Raw genomic sequence first — 22,117 nt, forward strand, 5'->3', positions numbered from 1 at the left:
GATAATACAAGTATGAACAAATAGAATACAGCGACTGTCATTACATCCAAATCAGAACACAGATTTGTGGGCCGTCTTAAATAAAATAATTAGATAATATAATAATATTAAATATAAAATATATACTCTTATTTTCAATGGTTTTCAGGATTAGACATATGCACCTTAATAAGACCAATTTCATAAATACAGACTTTGTGGGTTATGCGCATGCAGGTGATGACAACGCGCTTAGTACGAATTTAACAGTGCCATTAAAAATTAAATAATGGAATAATAGTGTGTATGTTCTTGCGAATATTAAATGGGTATGCATCATAAAAGTACAGTTGCACGTGTTGATAACCCAGCGTGGATGTAATGGGTGTGGGGCGTGGTACACATCAGTTAAGTAGTTCAGTTGGGCCAGCTCGTCATCGTATTTTTGTCAAAAGTGAGAAGACATTAAAAGATTAGTAAAACGGTTTCCAGGAATATTGTTGTCTCCCATCGGTAATGTTTCACATCTTTGTAATATTGAAGTTTGCGCGCGGATACAGGAAAGTTAGCCTAGTGACTGACCATTAAAATAAATAACTCGGGGTACCCAGACAAGTTTTTAATGTATAAATCTTCTAAGTACAAAAAGTATTTTGACTAACTTTATCAGTACGGGGTAAATCGCAATTTCATTGTTTCTATGGAACTACATCACAGAATTTCATGTAAATAACCAATTTATGTTGTACGTCGCGTTGGACTCACATATCAACCACGACTCGTCACGGCAACCACTGTCGTTAAATAGACATCTCATGATATTGCCTAACAAAATATGGCTCATTTTTTAGAATTCACGAATGATGCGATTTTTTACTACTTCGTTGAGGCAAACTCTTCTTAATTATGCGCATTTCTCATTTGTTGGTGAACATATTTTAACAACAAAATAACAAAGTATTTGTAATCTCATTTAAAGCACGTACCAGTGTGTTCAATTCAAAATACACCAACTTTGAAGCATAATATTAAGAAGTATTGCTGTTATAATTCATCATTACTAAAAATGACAATATAGGTCATGGGGTTGTACACAATTCCGACTGCACCACCGAAACGAACAAAATGTGCGTGGAATGTTTTTATTTTATATGTTCAATTGAAATTCAACATATCGTGTCGCTTTCATTGAGAGTTTGTTGTTAATTTCACATGGAATCAACTATGCATTTTTAGCGGAAACTGCAAAGGAAGCTACGGTCAATGAAAACGGCAGATGTATTTCTCATAAGGGTATTGCTGAAATGTCCCCTAATATGAGGTAGAATTGAATAACGTGATAACGTGATAACATATTTGCAATTCAATTTGAAACTACTACTAATTACGAAGCCGTTCGAAATCTTTATTGTGACTCGGGAGGGGAGGGGAGGTGGAGAGAAGGGAGGTAGTGTTATCATTCATTCAAATTGCACTCAATGTATAACACATCATGGCAAAGAAGTCCATTTACGACAACAGCGTGGTATTAGCATTATCATCTTACACTGTACTTTTTCATATATTAGAACATTTAGCCAACTTGGTTCAAAATTAACAATAAAAAATACAAAAAAGCTTTGCTGGGAAAAATTACCCGATTTGAGCCGAGTAACGTCTAGATTCCTTCACCTGGGACACTCACTAGCTCTTGCGCGGCGGCCTTGTATGAGACAGACTACTATTTTAAAAATGGAAGACAACTGGAAAGAACGGAAACGATTCCATCGTTTGCTGAGATTAAATTTCATGTTTTCTCAGTCGATTCGTCCCATAAAACTTAGTAAATTAGACAAATCATAGCTGACAGGAAGCACGAGAATGGTTTTATTGACGTGAAATATACCACATAATATATCGCCGCGATGAATTATGGGACATACAAGAAATTGTTTCTTGCCTATAGTTTTAGCATTGTATAGATAGTTGAATGTATAATTAACCGTATTTCATACAAATATACGATTAATGGCTGTAACAACTACTCAGTCCTGTAGTATCTTGTAATTGGGAACACGGCTTTATTTCAAATGTCCTAACTTGAATACGGCTACAACATGGCTACATATGCCGTACTCGACTTATGACATATATTACGATATTTCCAATTGAGATAGATACTGTATAATATCTTTCTATCAACTAATTAAAACGAAATAAGGCGAAAATTATGGTTCATTGGTGGAAATGTGAGTCCGTCCTAAATCCCAATTCTGCATTATTTGCATTTTGAAATCAATCAATCAATCAATCAATCAATCAATCAATCAATCAATCAATCAATCAATCAATCAATCAATCAATCAATCAATCGAACGCCGGGAAGTAACAGTATGATGAAATGTCCGTAAATTGACCGACCAGTTGCGGCATTCATATAAATAAATTCACTTAATATTGTAACAGATGAACGTGTCATATAAATAAAACCCATGTGAATTGTTGAAACGGGTAATGTTCTCTGAACGAAATTCAACTATGAAAGCTAGATATACAGCTTGCATGCATACTAGATGACTTCACGTAAGCGTGCAAATAGAAAAGTACTTTAGTATGTTTTAATCGTTATTAATTTGCGTCGATTCAACAATCAAAATCGCATAAAATGAATAGCATTGATTTGGATAAAACGGACAGGTGAAATGGAACATAATAACCGCCCAATTGAAAAGAGAGTTGAGTTTAAGAGACAGTCGGCTTGGCGGGAAATCACTCGGATGTGTCCTCCAATCCTATCGGTGATTTCAATAGTGCATGGCGGCAATCATAACTCCCGGACAACAATCAAATCATTGCAATCAAACAAAAACGTCGCGAGAATATTTGCGATATATATTGTCGAACGGCCATATTCAATTAAATGTATCCGAGCCGTTTTTAAAACGGAGCCGTGGGAGTGTTCAATTCGAACGCGGACAGGCCTGGCCGTTTCAATAAACCCATGCGCTTTATATGACGTTAAAACATAAATTAATGCATGATGTTGAAAAAGCATTTAAGTTAGTAGAAACACCTGCAACACAGCATTTCTACGGTGCCTGAGTTCCAATACAACGCGACACAAGCCAGGCGCCACTGTCACTGCTATTGTGTTCTCCGCTGACGTATGGACGGCCTCCTCTCAACGTTTATGGTGATGGCTTTGTTCTCACGCGCTTTCAGTATTAGCCTTTTTTAAATACCATTAAAAAAGTAAAGAAATTTACTTGTATGTCTTTGTGTAGCAGTGTACAGTTTTGTAAGACATATTCGCAGAGGTGAGAATCAACAAATTTTAATTTTGAGACGGATATAACGTCTTTCATCAACGTTTGCGATCACTTTCCAAAAGCTACAAAATATCAGATTCGTGCTGCTGTCGAATTTGAGTAAATCAATTTAGACGAGAAAACTATACAAACTGACTAATAAAAAGAGAATGAAATCCGCCAAAGAGTGTGCGTTTGCCACGTCAGTGAATAATACACATAACTTTTTTTATAATTTATTTATTTAATTTTTTTTGAAATACGGATAAATTATTATTTTGAATGTCCTACAACTTTTAGGTAGTCTAAGTGGTATACCACGATAAAATAAAATTGAGCAATGCTTGTTGATTTTTAACAAATAACGTGTGATTTGACTCTCTTCGATGTTACGGGGATATCCCCGGCGAATGTATGCTTTGGGTCCCATCCACTCCGATGTTTACAGGGATATCTTCGACGAAAGTCTGCTCGAGTACCCTTCCCTTTGATGTTTACGGGGATATCCTCCGGAGAATTTCTGCTTTCAAGTTGAGTCCCCCCTTCAATATTACGGGAATATCCCCGGCAAATGTCTGCTTTAAACTTCTCCTTCGATGTTTAAGGGGATATCCCCGCAAAATGTCTCCTTTCAAGTATAGCCCCCCCCTCCGATGTTCACGTAGACATATCTGCTTCGATTCCCTCCCCTTCGACGCTATATTCCCGGGCGGGCGAATGCAAGTCGGAACGTTATCATTTTTCGAAGCGCTATTCATTAGTTGTGGACGGACGAGTGGGTAATCCAGTCTCGATGTAACTTTAATGCTCTCTGTGATTCAATAGTTTTTACAATGATGATAACGCCCAGCTAAAGATGATCGTTCACTTCAAAGCAATATTAAAAAACCGGAAGAAGTGAATAATTAATGCAGGGCTTGATTCGTGGCTCGCAGGCTGATTTATTTGAGTGTTGCTTGTAGTTTCATTAATTTCTGTTACGGTTCGCCGAAACCACATGCCTTACCTATTCTCTGAGCTTGTTTAAGTACAGTGCAGCGACGGGTTCATGAATAATTCATATCTGCTATATTAACTTGTTTTGAAAATTCAATATTCTTGACGGAACGTACAATTTGTGACGAGGGGGAGGTTGGTATGTAAATGGGATGGATAAGAAAGGGAAAGTTAGTTTATAGTAAGTGTACTCCAAAATCTACCTATTATAGTTAGTCGCTGAAAAACAATGGGATATATATTATAACGTTAGCTGAGGAAGTGGAATATCCCCTCCGCATTAGTAGCTACCACCCCTATAAAAAGTAGCTGATTGGTCAGTTGTGGGGTCCTTGCAAGTGTGGGCTATAAAGGACCGGTAGTGACTAGGTATGCCTTAGTGGTCACCAATCAAAGCATCGCAGAAAAACTAACAGTGATTTTTCAAGATAGTATTTTGAAAGAAGGATATCTCACAAAAACACGGCAGAACGGAGGAAGGGGAAAGCGATCATTTTGTCATAATCAGCGTCCGTTTTCAACCGACAAGTTTGTTCCGATATCCGCGATGTCTTCAGTGCGGTATCACGTAAGTGCAACATTCCAATTTCTGAAAACAAAACAAACCCGACATTATATCATTAACCGCGTTTAAGTAATCACCTGCTGCCATGGGACACAGCTATTTCAATGTGACGCTACCCATGGGGGAAATGTGCCTTCATTTCACGTATGTAGTTTACAGGTGGGACGCTCCCTGATCACCGGCAAAAATAAGTGTAGGAAACATCCGTTCGATAGTAAGGCAGAAAATCAAAACACATAAAATCTCAACTCTCTGTTTCCTTTTACTTTTACCTCTGTATGTCGATGTAAGAGCCTGAAAACAGAACAACGTCCCGTTGAAATCATTTCCTTGTCACTTCCCGTAGAGTTGTACAGCATTTCCTTGATCAATTTGGTGCACGCATCGGTCCATATCTATCATGTTTTACGTTTCTTTTGCGAGTCAAGCGACTGTAGTGCCGATTTTTAGGAAAAATTAAGTTCATCTGCCACTCATTCACTCAGCTTACCGTTTATTTCTACGATTCGTTCGTATTCTGCAAAGTATATCAACAATCTGTCCTGTCAGTACATCTCAAATGTTTTTTCTACGGATATATACCCCTTAATTTTAATTGATCAGCCTCAAACAATTGACAGAAACATACAAACTGAGTGGCGACATAATGAATGATTATTTTCAAGTTACATCTAACTGTGAAAAATCCAAAAAGATGAGTTTGCGAATTCTTCAAATTCTTCATGTAAATCACGCTCTTTTCTTAGACGAATGTCACATCATAGTGTTCCGTCCATCCAAATTTCTGCCCGCAATGTAAGTACACATACTACGAGATCAACAAAATATATAAATATATGAATTAAAAGAAATGAGGGTAAATTGTATGAATCCAGTTGTTTTTGTTTAACAGTATTATACGTCGAACTGAATCAAATACATCGTAGTCAAATTCGAATGGGCAACGCGAGTCGTTCATTTATTGGACGCCGTTCCGGTTGTCCAGTAGTGAGTGATGACACTTTTTCCCCCGTTTATAGTAATACTTTAATTATGGTGGTTATATGCCGACACAATCAACAAACAACAAATTGCATTTGTAATTGCAAAATATCGAAACATCCATACTTAAAAATAATCACTTCAGTAATCCCAATGTTTTGCGCATACTGACGTGCGATCATTTTAGCAAAGAGGTCGGCGATCTTTGTTTATGAATTAAATACATGTACGAAAAACAAATTCATTGACTTGTAAAAGAAAGTTAGCACCAAGACTCTAAGAAAGTGTGCGTATTATTATTCTATGTTCGCTTCATCACACTAAGTCATAACGTTTTGTTTCCCGGCTCATACAGGCGTGTTTTTAATGTGTCTGTGTATATTTCAGGAAGCTTTGTCAGTGGTTTCAGACGACCAGTCTTTGTTTGATACGCAGTACCAACACAGCCCTCCTCGTAACGTGGCTATCTCACCCTCCAGTCATCTCCCACACAGTTGCGGTTCGGTCACTAAACTGAAAGCCCCCAGTCACCATCAACCAGAACAACATTGGACCATCATTGGGAGCAGGATGAAGCGAGAGATGGACACAGTTTCTTCGAGTACTGCTACGGGGGAGTCACCTCTTGATTGTAGCGTCGTCAAACGTCAGCGTTCTATGATTTCAAACTCAGGTCTTGGGACAGTGGGAAGCGAGTTTGCCTGCCCAGCGTACTCTGAACATCGTGAACAGCGACCACCATCGCCGCCACCACCCAACATGACAACACATGAAAGAAGGGTTATCGTGCCAGCAGGTCAGTTATGATTTTACGCTCATCTTCTCTGGTATACGTCCGCTGATACTTTTTCGCTTTCTCACAGTCCGCAAAGGTTTCGTAGTAGCGGAATAAAGTTGATGCATCATTTATACAATTTAAGAGTCAGTATTTGCCGTGCTGCGGCTAAATCAACGAATACTGAGTCAAGGCATACGTCGACGAAGTACCACAGTCCGCAAACTGCTAGATGTGAAAAAAAATTACATTTTCAGACTGTTGTCCAATATATGCCCTTGCACGATCCGCTCACAATCTAAACTCATTTGAATATTTTTTAATTACTAATACTTCAACAGGGCAATGATTTATTTCGCATCACAGTTTGCAATGCAAAATGTTACCGCAATTAGCGAATAATGTTTTTGATAAAAACATATTACTTGATTTTATTAAAATTAAAATTAAACCGAATAGTACACAGTAAGGCAATGTTGCTCGGAAGGGCACGGGCAATTGTACCATTTGTTGTAACACAGCCGACGTCTGGAAACACGCCTCTCTTGTTCTGCGTGTCCTCGCTTCCAGATAGATTCACTAATTAAATCCAATTTCGCTTAGTTTTCACCTCGTCGCGGTTTCTTTATTTTCGTGGGAATTTCGCTTTTCAAAGTGGTTTCAAATCTCGCTGGCAACATTAACTGTTTCGGTCTAAGAACAAGGACAATACCACCACTATGTCGCCGGCGCGTGGAGTGTACTCGCCTTCTAATCGGTCAGCGCACACTCCCACGAAGAGCCGACACACGTGTACTGAAAATACACCGAGTTCTCTACTTTCGTAGATCTAGCTTTCGCTTTCGTTTAAAAGTGTCTTATTGGCAAATCGCGTGCCTGATTTAGGGGATCTGAGTAACGAAAGTAAGTTACAGGAATTTAAATGAGTTTAACATTGTTACTGACGATGGTGCCGCACTCGACAAATCACTGCATGTTACCAATACCCTGAACATTATGGTAACAAACTGCAAAAACAGGTGAACATTATTAAAATTCAACCATAACGGAGAAGAGCGCAAACCTGACGGTCCGCAATTCATGTCTCTAAATTTTCAAATGTATCGTTCTTTTTTTAGCAGATATTTAAAAAAAATATGTCCAAATCCTAAGTATGCCTAAGAAATTGTTTTTAATATGAACAGGAAGAGTTTTGCATGTTTGTTTGATTGTAACACATGCCGTGGCACGCGACGGGATTTAAACTACAGGCGTTGTTTACATCATTGGCTGATGAACAACATTAGAAATTGAAACACACACTACATTGATCAGTTAGTAATTAATTGAATAGCGGCAGACAAAGCCACCTTTGTGTGTTCTGCTGACAGTTATATGTGCCATGCGCTCAATTACACCAATAATCACTGTTACATGTCCCCAGATAAATCGGTATACATTTCCTCAATTCGCAAGGTTATTTTAAGATAGTTTTACTTTTTCTGTCCACTGGGCTACTTACTAACTGCATCGTACACCCGAACTAACTTATTGGTTTAAACTACGCGTACGCTGTAAAACAGTCGGCGGCTTGTGTTTAAGGCGCACCTAAACCGCTACTACTAAGTCACTCTGGTGTCGGGAAAAGGTACGAATACGCCGAACAAGACGGGTATATCTCGTGGTGTCGTTGTATTGAGTGACTCAGCGCAGCAAACTCATAATAGTGTATGAGTACCGAGTTTTGACCTAAGCTTACAAGGATGCGTGTGCATGCCTTAATCATGTTACCAATATAAACAATCACCACTCACTCCGAGTAAACATAAAAACGTTGACAAATCTTGTTTCGGTCAATAATTAATAAGAAAGAAATACTAGTATATAGGAATCAAGAGCATTTACAGAGTGACTGGATCCCAACAATAAGACCGTGTTGTCCACTGCAAGTGTTAATTGTTTGTGGTCGCCTCGACTCGGAAACCGGACAAATAATAATTACTCGTTGTATTACTTTTAAAAACTATGGCGAGCATGACATACTCAGTGTTAGTTCGACACTGTAAGTCCGTACTGGGCTTTATGGTTGACTTGCAGCACACACAATTTAGTATCTGCTACATAAAGCTAGCATATGCCCATGTGTTATAATTTATAATTAATTATTTTTTCGTGAACAAAACAACCCTTTTTGTTAAAGATAAATATGATATCAACATGAAACATTTTTAAGGAAATACATTTATGAAAAATAATTCATGAAAACTGTCGATGTTTATTTATTTAATTAGATAATTGCGAATTAAAAATGATGAGCACGGCATTAAATGCCTCACAAATGATTAGAGGTTGTTAGACGTTAAATGACATATGTGTCTTGTCTCCAACTAACGAGTCTGGCAGTGTTCGCTCTAACTGGACCGATTTTCTAGGACACTCCGAGTCAAACTGGACCCCTAAATCAAATTTTCAACTAGTTAGATATTTTAAGATCACTATGTACATGAAAACATATCAATGTACAATTTTCTGTTGCCTCAACGACGCGTCAGTCAATTAGGATATGCGGCTCTATGTCTACCTTTTCGTTAGTGTCGCAAGTCATCTATTTTTTTTCCTTAAAAACCCATATCTCCAGCATTGCTTAGCATAAGTGTATTTGCTAGTGTACTTGATAGAACATGCAACCCTGGATTCACAAGAAAATAACAACCTGAAACTCGACAGTCATTGTGTCACAGCCGATTTCCTGTGAACAAACATTGTATTTACAATGCGTGTTGTTTAGTAGGTCCATAATGAACACTCGGCATGACTTAGGCACGGAACATGCTAAGATCTGAGCCCATACATAAAATGATAATTTTGCTCATACGATTGAAGATATTGATTTATCCATTCCCCTTATTATTATTATTATTATTATTATTATTATTATTATTATTATTATTATTATTATTATTATTATTATTATTATTATTATTATTATTATTATTATTATTATTATTATTATTATTTTGCCTTTTGCTTTTCATATCATCCAATTTGCCACTATGTTTCTTCACTGGAACTACAGACTTGACTAGATAAGTTGAATTATCGAATTGGTCCTCACCATGTTTATATTAAGTATACTTCTTTGTATAGTATTATTTGTTTCAACGATGGTGAAATAAATAAATTTATCAAATATAATAAAATAATCTTATTCTGTTCCTGTTAGCCCAAGTCGCGGGCGAGGACGTCACGTGTCCGAGGGACTCAAGTCACATGTTATAACAAGGTCGTTGTTTAAAGTTAACCATGTGCTTTTGCACGCAATGTTTGTACTATAAAGATGGACAATACTATTCAGCAGATTTCTAATTGTTTTCATCACTGTTCTCAGTCTAACAGTCTGGTCTGGGAATGTTCCGTACTGTCTCGCCAACTCACATTGTATGGTGTACCCTGCTCTAACGCGATATACAAACGCATAGGAACCAAGGTATTACCATTAAACCTATAAATTCAAAAGAAATATTATGATAATTCACCAGTTAGCTGAATGTCCCTCATCTTTATAAATATTCAATTTTTATAACTTTCCCAATTCGAACTAAAACGAAAGGTTTCTATTGGCCGATTGAATAATATTGTGACACTTTCAAATGACGTCGTTGCGCAATGTGCTCGTTGATTGGCGGATTTGATTCAACTCCATTGGAATTCATAAATATTTAAGAAGATTGTTTCGCCAAGAGTACACTAAACCGATTCTATCATCAACGATTGCTCAACAATGTTATTTGTCGATAACGTCTCTCCTCCCTTGATGTGGATTTCGCTGCTCAAATAGCGAACGTAACGACCAACAGTCGTTGAAACAAAATACAATTGAAATATGCGATTTGATATGCGATGGAACAGATGCAGTGTTTTGTAATTCACCCAAATTTTTAAACTGAACTACTTCAGATTTCTGTCATCGGGGAAATAAGGAGCAAACACAAGATGGCCACCAAGGCCGAGCAGGCAGCTTGCTCCTAGCAAAAGTGTCTCTATGGAAATGTCCCATATTCGCTGACGTTGTTCATGATGAAATGTACATGTCTTTGTTTAACTAACGTCGTGTCAGCTTTGACGGTTTTGAGATGTAACGGACTTCCTGTGACTTCCGATGTTCTTTTCATTTTGAAGCGATCTCGTGACAGCCAAATCTGCCGGAAATACGATTTTTGACAGATGACTGTACGAGATTAAAAAACGAATTAATTGAGACAATGAATTAACCGCGTCCAGGACGTATAATTTTCAAAAACTTTAAAATATCCATTTTCGATAGCTATAATTTTGTAAGGAAATTGAAAATAAAGGAAGGGGCGTATTTTGTGTGGATCATACCCGCATCGTTTCCACTAATAGCGATACACATTACTGACGAAGATTTCGCAAACTTTTAAAGTTACCTCCCGAATTGAATTTGAACAATCCCGTATTTACGAGAAAAGTCGAAAACTGATATTTGTATTTATTAGACAACTATGAATGGATCTATTGTGGGTGTGAGATGTGCTGTTTTTTTCAACGTGCAATAAAGCTGCTGAGAGCATCTATCATACAAATTACAACCACGTGACTCTCTGATGTCGGGTGGGCTGAAATATACATTAAAGTGCCACAGCCTCCACACCGCACCGTGTTCAACGTGGGTCCCATGTCCCATGTGTGTAAAATACAGTAGAGTGTTTGTTTACACAGATTTAAACGCGCCACGTGGCGACTACAACGATTTAACCCAATTCTGATTCTGTGATCTAATATCGCGTCGCGTGTGATGGAGGGATTCGCGCCCGTTTTCCACTTGCTTGAGTACTTCCAGCTTCAAATCATAGGAAACATAGGGATATCCTAATTCTTTCCCTCAGGTTTTCCGAGGACAATATCGAGGAAACGTGGTATAATAATAGCAGGAACTCAGAATCACTATTGAAAGTTTATTTTTATTTTCGTTCCTAAGCTGTCTTCCGTTGATAAGAAAGAACTATTTATAGATTTCGGTTGGTCGCTGATAACGATAAATAATAATATCGTCAAACACACACCGCCTACCACGCTGGGACTCATAATTAGCCTGACTGAAGGGCGGGTTGGTCAGACGCTGGTGCATTTCATTGTAGTTAATGCTTTCCCTACATTTGGCCTATTACTTTTATAGTTACTGTCTGCTTTTCTTACTTTCTTACGATTACAGGTAAACTGACATGTGCCTGATAATAATAGTATTTTGTATCAATATTCTTTACCATATAATCAGCAGTAATAATTTACCCATTTCATAAATTATCGAGTATCATCTCATCTCATTCGATCCTATCTGTTTTTCTATGCAATCCATGCACGTTTCTTCCAGCACATCCTGTCTCTTTCCAGCCTATCCATCCCATTCGAACCCTATCCCACCCCTCGCACCATATCCCACCAAATCTAAAATTGTCTTAACCCATTCGCTTTCATCCCATGTCTAGCACCTTTTCTTGACCCGTCCGGAGTTTAAGTTCCCTATCTTTGGAAGTCGGGTATATAGATACGACGGGGACTATGGTTACACGGTGACTGTAACTTCCGAAACTAAACTCGATATCAGACGGTGGATATGAGTAACTTTGTTAATTCTACACATGTCACATTAAAAAGACAGTGGCGGATCTAGGGGGTGGGTTCTTGGGGTCCGGACCCCCCGTTGAAAAAAATATTCAATTTGTTTTTGTATAATATAACAAAATCTTTAACTTAGTCTGTCGATTTTAAAGTTTGGACCCCCCATAAAAAAACTGTATCCGCCCCTGCAAGATTGCCTTTGTATACCGAAGCTGCTATTCGTTAAATGGACAATATAGCTTTGCCGACAGAGGGCGCACCATGCGAAATGAAGTACACGTACTAGTATGTGCGAAGAACTGTGAACAGACTACCAACAGTTCAAACATCCTTATCTCTGATATTAAATGAGAATTTAAAAATGCATAGTTTAACCATAGAGGGTCTATGGTTTAACATTGTGCGTATATATATATTGGCTCATTGCATTATTAATACCATGGCAACGACTTGACCTATTCGTTTGCATTTTCTCACATTAGATCCCAACATGTGGAACCACGACCACGTGATACAATGGTTGGATTGGGCCGTAAAGGAGTACAATCTTCACGACGTTGATACTCACCAGTTTACGATGGATGGCAAAGAATTGTGCAAGATGTCAAGAGACGATTTTTGTCGACTGACAAACCCCTACAATTCAGACGTCCTATTGGCGCATCTTCTGTTTCTCCGACAATGTGAGTGGCGCCATCTATTGGCGACTTTTTAAAGTTACATTTCTGACACAGAGGGCGGTATCATCATCTCCGCATAATTGGGCATAGACATAATGTATACGTCCGCCAGTGAAATATAGATCTCGGTAGAGTATGACTTACCAACATTTTTTATGGACGCTGGCATTAAACACACCAATTGCATACATACTTTTCTGTAATGTATAATCTCACTTACAGAATCATCAACATCTCGTTCTGTTCTATCGCCAATTATTCAGGGACAATTAAGAATTTTTCCCGCCACTAAATTAAATCATTTTCCCATTCACTTCCTTCACACACATCAATTACAAGATTGTAAGACGAACTCTTGAATCTACGAAGCACACTTATATCTGTATCAAACTTATATTGTTCCACACACCGTATTTAGAGAGTGTTTCACTGAATCGCTACTGTCTTCTTATGTCATGCAAAATTACTTTATATATATTTAGTTAAACTTGATAGCATATATGAACACTGTCTTGGGAATCTCTCTTTCTAAGCAGTTTTATAAATATACTGTAACAATAATATCTTTTTGCCAATTTTATCTTCAATTATAAAAAATGTTCAAACTTTTTTTTCTGCTTTCGCAGCTCCTCTGCCCAACCTGACTTCCGATGATGTTGATAAGGCGCTTCAGCCATCACCACGCGTACCACCACCAGCTTCCGGTAAGTACGCTTGTACACGGTTTGGCACCTTTTGTCCTATTGATGTACATATTTATTAGCATAATGATGAGGGGCCTTAGTATTATGATGTATTTATTGGCATAATGATGAGGGGCCCTAGTATTATGATGTATTTATTAGCATAATGACGAGGGGCCTTAGTATTATGATGTATTTATTGGCATACTGATGAGGGGCCTTAGTATTATGATGTATTTATTAGCATAATGATGAGGGGCCTTAGTATTATGATGTATTTATTGGCATACTGATGAGGGGTCTTAGTATTATGATGTATTTATTAGCATAATGATGAGGGGCCTTAGTATTATGATGTATTTATTGGCATAATGATGAGGGGCCTTAGTACTATGATGTATTTATTGACATAATGATGAGGGGCCTTAGTATTATGATGTATTTATTGGCATACTGATGAGGAGCCTTAGTATTATGATGTATTTATTAGCATAATGATGAGGGGCCTTAGTATTATGATGTATTTATTAGCATAATGATGAGGGGCCTTAGTATTATGATGTATTTATTGGCATACTGATGAGGGGTCTTAGTATTATGATGTATTTATTGACATAATGATGAGGGGCCTTAGTATTATGATGTATTTATTGGCATACTGATGAGGGGCCTTAGTATTATGATGTATTTATTGGCATACTGATGAGGGGCCTTAGTATTATGATGTATTTATTGGCATACTGATGAGGGGCCTTTGTATTATGATGTATTTATTGGCATAATGATGAGGGGTCTTAGTATTATGATGTATTTATTGGCATAATGATGAGGGGTCTTAGTATTATGATGTATTTATTGGCATACTGACGAGGGGCCTTAGTATTATGATGTATTTATTGGCATAATGATGAGGGGCCTTAGTATTATGATGTATTTATTGGCATACTGATGAGGGGCCTTAGTATTTTGATGTATTTATTGGCATAATGATGAGGGGTCTTAGTATTATGATGTATTTATTGGCATACTGATGAGGGGCCTTAGTATTATGATGTATTTATTGGCATACTGATGAGGGGCCTTAGTATTATGATGTATTTATTGGTATAATGATGAGGGGCCTTAGTATTATGATGTATTTATTAGCATAATGATGAGGGGCCTTAGTATTATGATGTATTTATTGGCATAATGATGAGGGGCCTTAGTATTATGATGTATTTATTGGCATACTGATGAGGGGCCTTTGTATTATGATGTATTTATTGGCATAATGATGAGGGGTCTTAGTATTATGATGTATTTATTGGCATAATGATGAGGGGTCTTAGTATTATGATGTATTTATTGGCATACTGACGAGGGGCCTTAGTATTATGATGTATTTATTGGCATAATGATGAGGGGCCTTAGTATTATGATGTATTTATTGGCATACTGATGAGGGGCCTTAGTATTTTGATGTATTTATTGGCATAATGATGAGGGGTCTTAGTATTATGATGTATTTATTGGCATACTGATGAGGGGCCTTAGTATTATGATGTATTTATTGGCATACTGATGAGGGGCCTTAGTATTATGATGTATTTATTGGTATAATGATGAGGGGCCTTAGTATTATGATGTATTTATTAGCATAATGATGAGGGGCCTTAGTATTATGATGTATTTATTGGCATACTGATGAGGGGCCTTAGTATTATGATGTATTTATTAGCATAATGATGAGGGGCCTTAGTATTATGATGTATTTATTGGCATACTGATGAGGGGCCTTAGTATTATGATGTATTTATTGGCATAATGATGAGGGGCCTTAGTGTTATGATGTATTTATTAGCATAATGATGAGGGGCCTTAGTATTATGATGTATTTATTGGCATACTGATGAGGGGCCTTAGTATTATGATGTATTTATTGGCATAATGATGAGGGGTCTTAGTATTATGATGTATTTATTGGCATAATGATGAGGGGCCTTAGTATTATGATGTATTTATTGGCATACTGATGAGGGGCCTTTGTATTAGGATGTATTTATTGGCATAATGATAAGGGGTCTTAGTATTATGATGTATTTATTGGCATAATGATGAGGGGCCTTAGTATTATGATGTATTTATTGGCATACTGATGAGGGGCCGGAGTATTTTGATGTATTTATTGGCATAATGATGAGGAGTCTTAGTATTATGATGTATTTATTGGCATACTGATGAGGGGCCTTAGTATTATGATGTATTTATTGGCATACTGATGAGGGGCCTTAGTATTATGATGTATTTATTGGTATAATGATGAGGGGCCTTAGTATTATGATGTATTTATTAGCATAATGATGAGGGGCCTTAGTATTATGATGTATTTATTGGCATAATGATGAGGGGCCTTAGTATTATGATGTATTTATTGGCATAATGATGAGGGGCCTTAGTATTATGATGTATTTATTAGCATAATGATGAGGGGCCTTAGTATTATGATGTATTTATTGGCATACTGATGAGGGGCCTTAGTATTTTGATGTATTTATTGGCATAATGATGAGGGGTCTTAGTATTATGATGTATTTATTGGCATACTGATGAGGGGCCTTAGTATTATGATGTATTTATTAGCATAATGATGAGGGGCCTTAGTATTATGATGTATTTATTGGCATACGGATGAGGGGCCTTAGTATTATGATGTATTTATTGGCATACGGATGAGGGGCCTTAGTATTATGATGTATTTATTAGCATAATGATGAGGGGCCTTAGTATTATGATGTATTTATTGGCATAATGATGAGGGGCCTTAGTATTATGATGTATTTATTGGCATACTGATGAGGGGCCTTAGTATTATGATGTATTTATTTTCATAATGATGTGGGGCCTTAGTATTATGATATATTTATTGGCATACTGATGAGGGGCCTTAGTATTATGATGTATTTATTGGCATAATGATGAGGGGCCTTAGTATTATGATGTATTTATTGGCATACTGATGAGGGGCCTTAGTATTATGATGTATTTATTGGCATACTGACGAGGGGCCTTAGTATTATGATGTATTTATTGGCATACTGATGAGGGGCCTTAGTATTATGATGTATTTATTAGCATACTGATGAGGGGTCCTAGTATTATGATGTATTTATTGGCATAATGATGAGGGGCCTTAGTATTATGATGTATTTATTGGCATACGGATGAGGGGCCTTAGTATTATGATGTATTTATTAGCATAATGATGAGGGGCCTTAGTATTATGATGTATTTATTGGCATAATGATGAGGGGCCTTAGTATTATGATGTATTTATTGGCATACTGATGAGGGGCCTTAGTATTATGATGTATTTATTTTCATAATGATGTGGGGCCTTAGTATTATGATGTATTTATTGGCATACTGATGAGGGGCCTTAGTATTATGATGTATTTATTGGCATAATGATGAGGGGCCTTAGTATTATGATGTATTTATTGGCATAATGATGAGGGGCCTTAGTATTATGATGTATTTATTGGCATACTGATGAGGGGCCTTAGTATTATGATGTATTTATTGGCATACTGATGAGGGGCCTTTGTATTATGATGTATTTATTGGCATAATGATGAGGGGTCTTAGTATTATGATGTATTTATTGGCATAATGATGAGGGGTCTTAGTATTATGATGTATTTATTGGCATACTGACGAGGGGCCTTAGTATTATGATGTATTTATTGGCATAATGATGAGGGGCCTTAGTATTATGATGTATTTATTGGCATACTGATGAGGGGCCTTAGTATTTTGATGTATTTATTGGCATAATGATGAGGGGTCTTAGTATTATGATGTATTTATTGGCATACTGATGAGGGGCCTTAGTATTATGATGTATTTATTGGCATACTGATGAGGGGCCTTAGTATTATGATGTATTTATTGGTATAATGATGAGGGGCCTTAGTATTATGATGTATTTATTAGCATAATGATGAGGGGCCTTAGTATTATGATGTATTTATTGGCATAATGATGAGGGGCCTTAGTATTATGATGTATTTATTGGCATACTGATGAGGGGCCTTATTATGATGTATTTATTGGTATAATGATGAGGGGCCTTAGTATTATGATGTATTTATTAGCATAATGATGAGGGGCCTTAGTATTATGATGTATTTATTGGCATAATGATGAGGGGCCTTAGTATTATGATGTATTTATTGGCATAATGATGAGGGGCCTTAGTATTATGATGTATGTATTAGCATAATGATGAGGGGCCTTAGTATTATGATGTATTTATTGGCATACTGATGAGGGGCCTTAGTATTTTGATGTATTTATTGGCATAATGATGAGGGGTCTTAGTATTATGATGTATTTATTGGCATACTGATGAGGGGCCTTAGTATTATGATGTATTTATTAGCATAATGATGAGGGGCCTTAGTATTATGATGTATTTATTGGCATACGGATGAGGGGCCTTAGTATTATGATGTATTTATTGGCATACGGATGAGGGGCCTTAGTATTATGATGTATTTATTAGCATAATGATGAGGGGCCTTAGTATTATGATGTATTTATTGGCATAATGATGAGGGGCCTTAGTATTATGATGTATTTATTGGCATACTGATGAGGGGCCTTAGTATTATGATGTATTTATTTTCATAATGATGTGGGGCCTTAGTATTATGATGTATTTATTGGCATACTGATGAGGGGCCTTAGTATTATGATGTATTTATTGGCATAATGATGAGGGGCCTTAGTATTATGATGTATTTATTGGCATACTGATGAGGGGCCTTAGTATTATGATGTATTTATTGGCATACTGACGAGGGGCCTTAGTATTATGATGTATTTATTGGCATACTGATGAGGGGCCTTAGTATTATGATGTATTTATTAGCATACTGATGAGGGGTCCTAGTATTATGATGTATTTATTGGACTAATGATGATGGGCCTTAGTATTATGACGTATTTATTGGCATAATGATGAGGGGCCTTAGTATTATGCTGTATTTATTGGCATACTGATGAGGGGTCTTAGTATTATGATGTATTTATTGGCATACTGATGAGGGGTCTTAGTATTATGATGTATTTATTGGCATACTGATGAGAGGCCTTAGTATTATGACGTATTTATTGGCATACTGATGAGGGGCCCAGATTGTATAAGTTTCTTATATAGCGCCTCCAATAGTTAGAAACAGGTAATCCAACGCACGCGCTGAAAGTAGAGGGATTACTCAGTCGCCTTTTCGAAGAAACGAAACGTTACATTAAACAGAATTTTTGATGAAAATTTTCTTCAAAAAGTCGACAGCAAACACTAGTGTATATCTGCGACATGAATAAACAACGAAATACGAGCTATATGTATTGTCAATTTCATGACACATGGACATTCATAAAGTGTGTGTCGATTTACCATGACAGTAACATCAACGCAGACATGACTGCATTATGTATACAACGAAACTAGTTTCATTGACTTGGGTTTATTTAACCTTCAATAAAACTACCCCATAAATATATAGTGAACAAAACCAACACACGTTCTGTGCGAAAGGCAAACGAAAGCTCGAAAGGGTAAACATGTTATGCCGATCGGCCTTGGTGAACCACGTTCGTAAAAAAAAGTAATTTCTGATTTAAAATGAGTTACAAATTAATTAAGTTACAAATTAATTAAGTGGTGGTAAGTTTGAAATTTGACTGTAAATCTGTGAATCTGTGTTCGACTGACCTGAAAATGACGTCATTATTTACTCGAACGGTGTGTGGACGATTTATTTCATTGCTAAGTTGAATTGACAGTAATTTGTGAAAATAATATTCGGGATCTGAATGATGATGGCAATCATTTTGAATTTCGGCGAATGTACTTTGAATGGGACTCCAGGCAAAACACAACATCGGGGTGTGACAGAGATTTTGCGCGTGAAATTGTCGCCAGCGAAGCGCGTGCACCATGCAGTCAGCTCAAATTCTGTAAATTGTCATCTAGTTTATTGTTATTATTATTATTATTCATGTCTATCCTTACGCAATGGCGCGCGAGTTGCCCTGGCAACTGCAATACACGAGCAATAAAGCAGCCTAAAAGTTGGTTGAATAATTAAAATACAAAGCTTTAGACGACAACTGCGAGCGTGTTTTCTATAGACCTCGGCCTGTAAAGTAGAATATCGCCGCGGTGTCCCAAGTGTAGTCAAACTGTGACGGCGGGGTAATTTACCGGAGTAAAGCGGCACCCCGCCATCACACACAAAACGCCCTCCGTCAACTGTGTTGTATTCATTCGCCTTCCAAGTGATATAGACGCGCCAATTATCGTAATATTGTTAATGCGAATAAATAAGACTCCAATTTTCATCGAAAATATGTTATTTTCCCTCACATTGACAGCTCTCGTTTTTTCTATGTTTCTTTGCAGTGTCTAGTAGCTTTGCATACCCGATGTCAAGCACCCAGTCGGAATCCATGACTCGAGTCCAGCGTCCCGGTGAGTAGACTATTATTTGACTCTATACTCGTAGCCGCAATTTATATTATTATTTTCCGACGTCGTTTGTGTAATCTTGTACGCACAGCGGCGTATTGATTCAATATTCTCAGTGCGTGTGTTGTCTACTCATGTGTAGTATAGCCGTTAATGACGAGATAGTTCCGATAGTTACATTAATGTAATATTTGGTACAAAAAGTGACTATCTGACAGTTCTTTGCAATTAATAGGAACCCCAAACACAATTATATATATATATAAAAAAATTATTTGGTGTCAGCTTTTACGACATTGTTAATAAGGACCATAATGCATTGTAAACTGAATAAATGTCTTTGTTCAACAAAATGATAAATGCAATACACGGCAAAACTGACAAGTCTTTTTCACAGTTCCACACGATTACGTCCTAATAATATTGAAATTCAAGAATGGAAAAATGCAATGTTACAGTCACCTCGACTCCGGCTCAGCATAAACTCATTGTATTGTTGCGTATTGTGAGTACAGATAAATATCCGTGTAAAATAGTTACACGAATGACACGGCCGGATATTGATTCTTTTGTTTTTATTGGTGACGATTTGTGATTATAATTTCTAATCACGGCATCGACGTCATTTTACCATGGCATACTAAGTACCCTTTATTCTCAGTTACGGTTATTATTTACTGTCGGGTGATCTCATTGTGATGTCACTGCTTGTTCTTGTATCGCATCTATATATAATCATTCCAATTTTTCACCGGGAATTGTTTCCTTTTGGTGAAGTAAAGAGATAATTTATACACGTCTTTGGGCAGTTCTCGTTACTTGGCTTCTATTGACAGTAACAACTTTCAGTATTAAATATTCTCATTAATATTAGTGTAGTGAATAATTGTCAAGGTGTGGAAATGTGGCACTTGGCAGTAATAGCAGTGAATACAGTCACAATGAATGAGTGTTCACATTAGATATGAATACTTGATAGACTCAAATTTACAATAATTACGTTTATTCTGATTTTCGCCTCCCTGACTCCGAATCGAAAGTAGTTGAAATTGGCAGGGTCATCTTCGTAAATATAATGACACAACAATGACGTCATTGCGCACAATGCGATTTACGCCACCTTTAAGCGACATGTTTCAGTGACGGGACTATTTCCCACAATGCACTGCATGTGTCGTGAAGGTGATATTACTCAAGTTATATTAAGGAAATTATAGGAAAATTGAATGGAAGATATCTTTGTTTAGGGAGGGGCTGCACGTTACCGGCATCTAATTTAGGATATCCCAATACTGACATATCATTTCCCACCAGACAGCGATATTCCAATACTGATATATCATTTCCCACCACACAGCGATATTCCAATACTGATATATCATTTCCCACCACACAGTGATATTACAATACTGATATATCATTTCCCACCACACAGTGATATTCCAATACTGATTCATCATTTCCCACCACACAGCGATATTCCAATACTGATATATCATTTCCCACCACACAGTGATATTACAATACTGATATATCATTTCCCACCACACAGAGATATTCCAATACTGATATATCATTTCCCACCACACAGCGATATCCCCAATACTGATATATCATTTCCCACCACACAGCGATATTCCAATACTGATATATCATTTCCCACCACACAGCGATATTCCAATACTGATTCATCATTTCCCACCACACAGCGATATTCCAATACTGATATATCATTTCCCACCACACAGCGATATTCCAATACTGATATATCATTTCCCACCACACAGTGATATTCCAATACTGATTCATCATTTCCCACCACACAGCGATATTCCAATACTGATATATCATTTCCCACCACACAGCGATATTCCAATACTAATATATCATTTCCCACCACACAGCGATATCTCAATACTGACATATCATTTCCCACCACACAGCGATATTCCAATACTAATATATCATTTCCCACCACACAGCGATATTCCAATACTAATATATCATTTCCCACCACACAGCGATATCCCAATAC

General features: G+C 37.1%; 1 protein-coding gene across 3 annotated transcripts in view; it reads left to right on the forward strand.

The window, feature by feature from the left end:
* Ets (ETS transcription factor) overlaps nucleotides 1–22,117 on the forward strand; it is a 59,686-nt gene that overhangs the window by 15,162 nt on the left and 22,407 nt on the right. For 2 of the 3 annotated variants that reach the window (XM_085498696.1, XM_085498697.1), the window contains 4 exons: nucleotides 6,196–6,604; nucleotides 12,685–12,885; nucleotides 13,509–13,586; nucleotides 20,017–20,085. In XM_085498696.1, coding sequence (XP_085354822.1) covers nucleotides 6,196–6,604; nucleotides 12,685–12,885; nucleotides 13,509–13,586; nucleotides 20,017–20,085 — 757 coding nt within the window. 3 annotated transcript variants of the gene reach the window in all.

The sequence above is a fragment of the Saccoglossus kowalevskii genome, chromosome 5, assembly GCF_978046115.1.
Source record: "Saccoglossus kowalevskii chromosome 5, keSacKowa6.1, whole genome shotgun sequence".
Lineage (NCBI taxonomy): Eukaryota > Metazoa > Hemichordata > Enteropneusta > Harrimaniidae > Saccoglossus > Saccoglossus kowalevskii.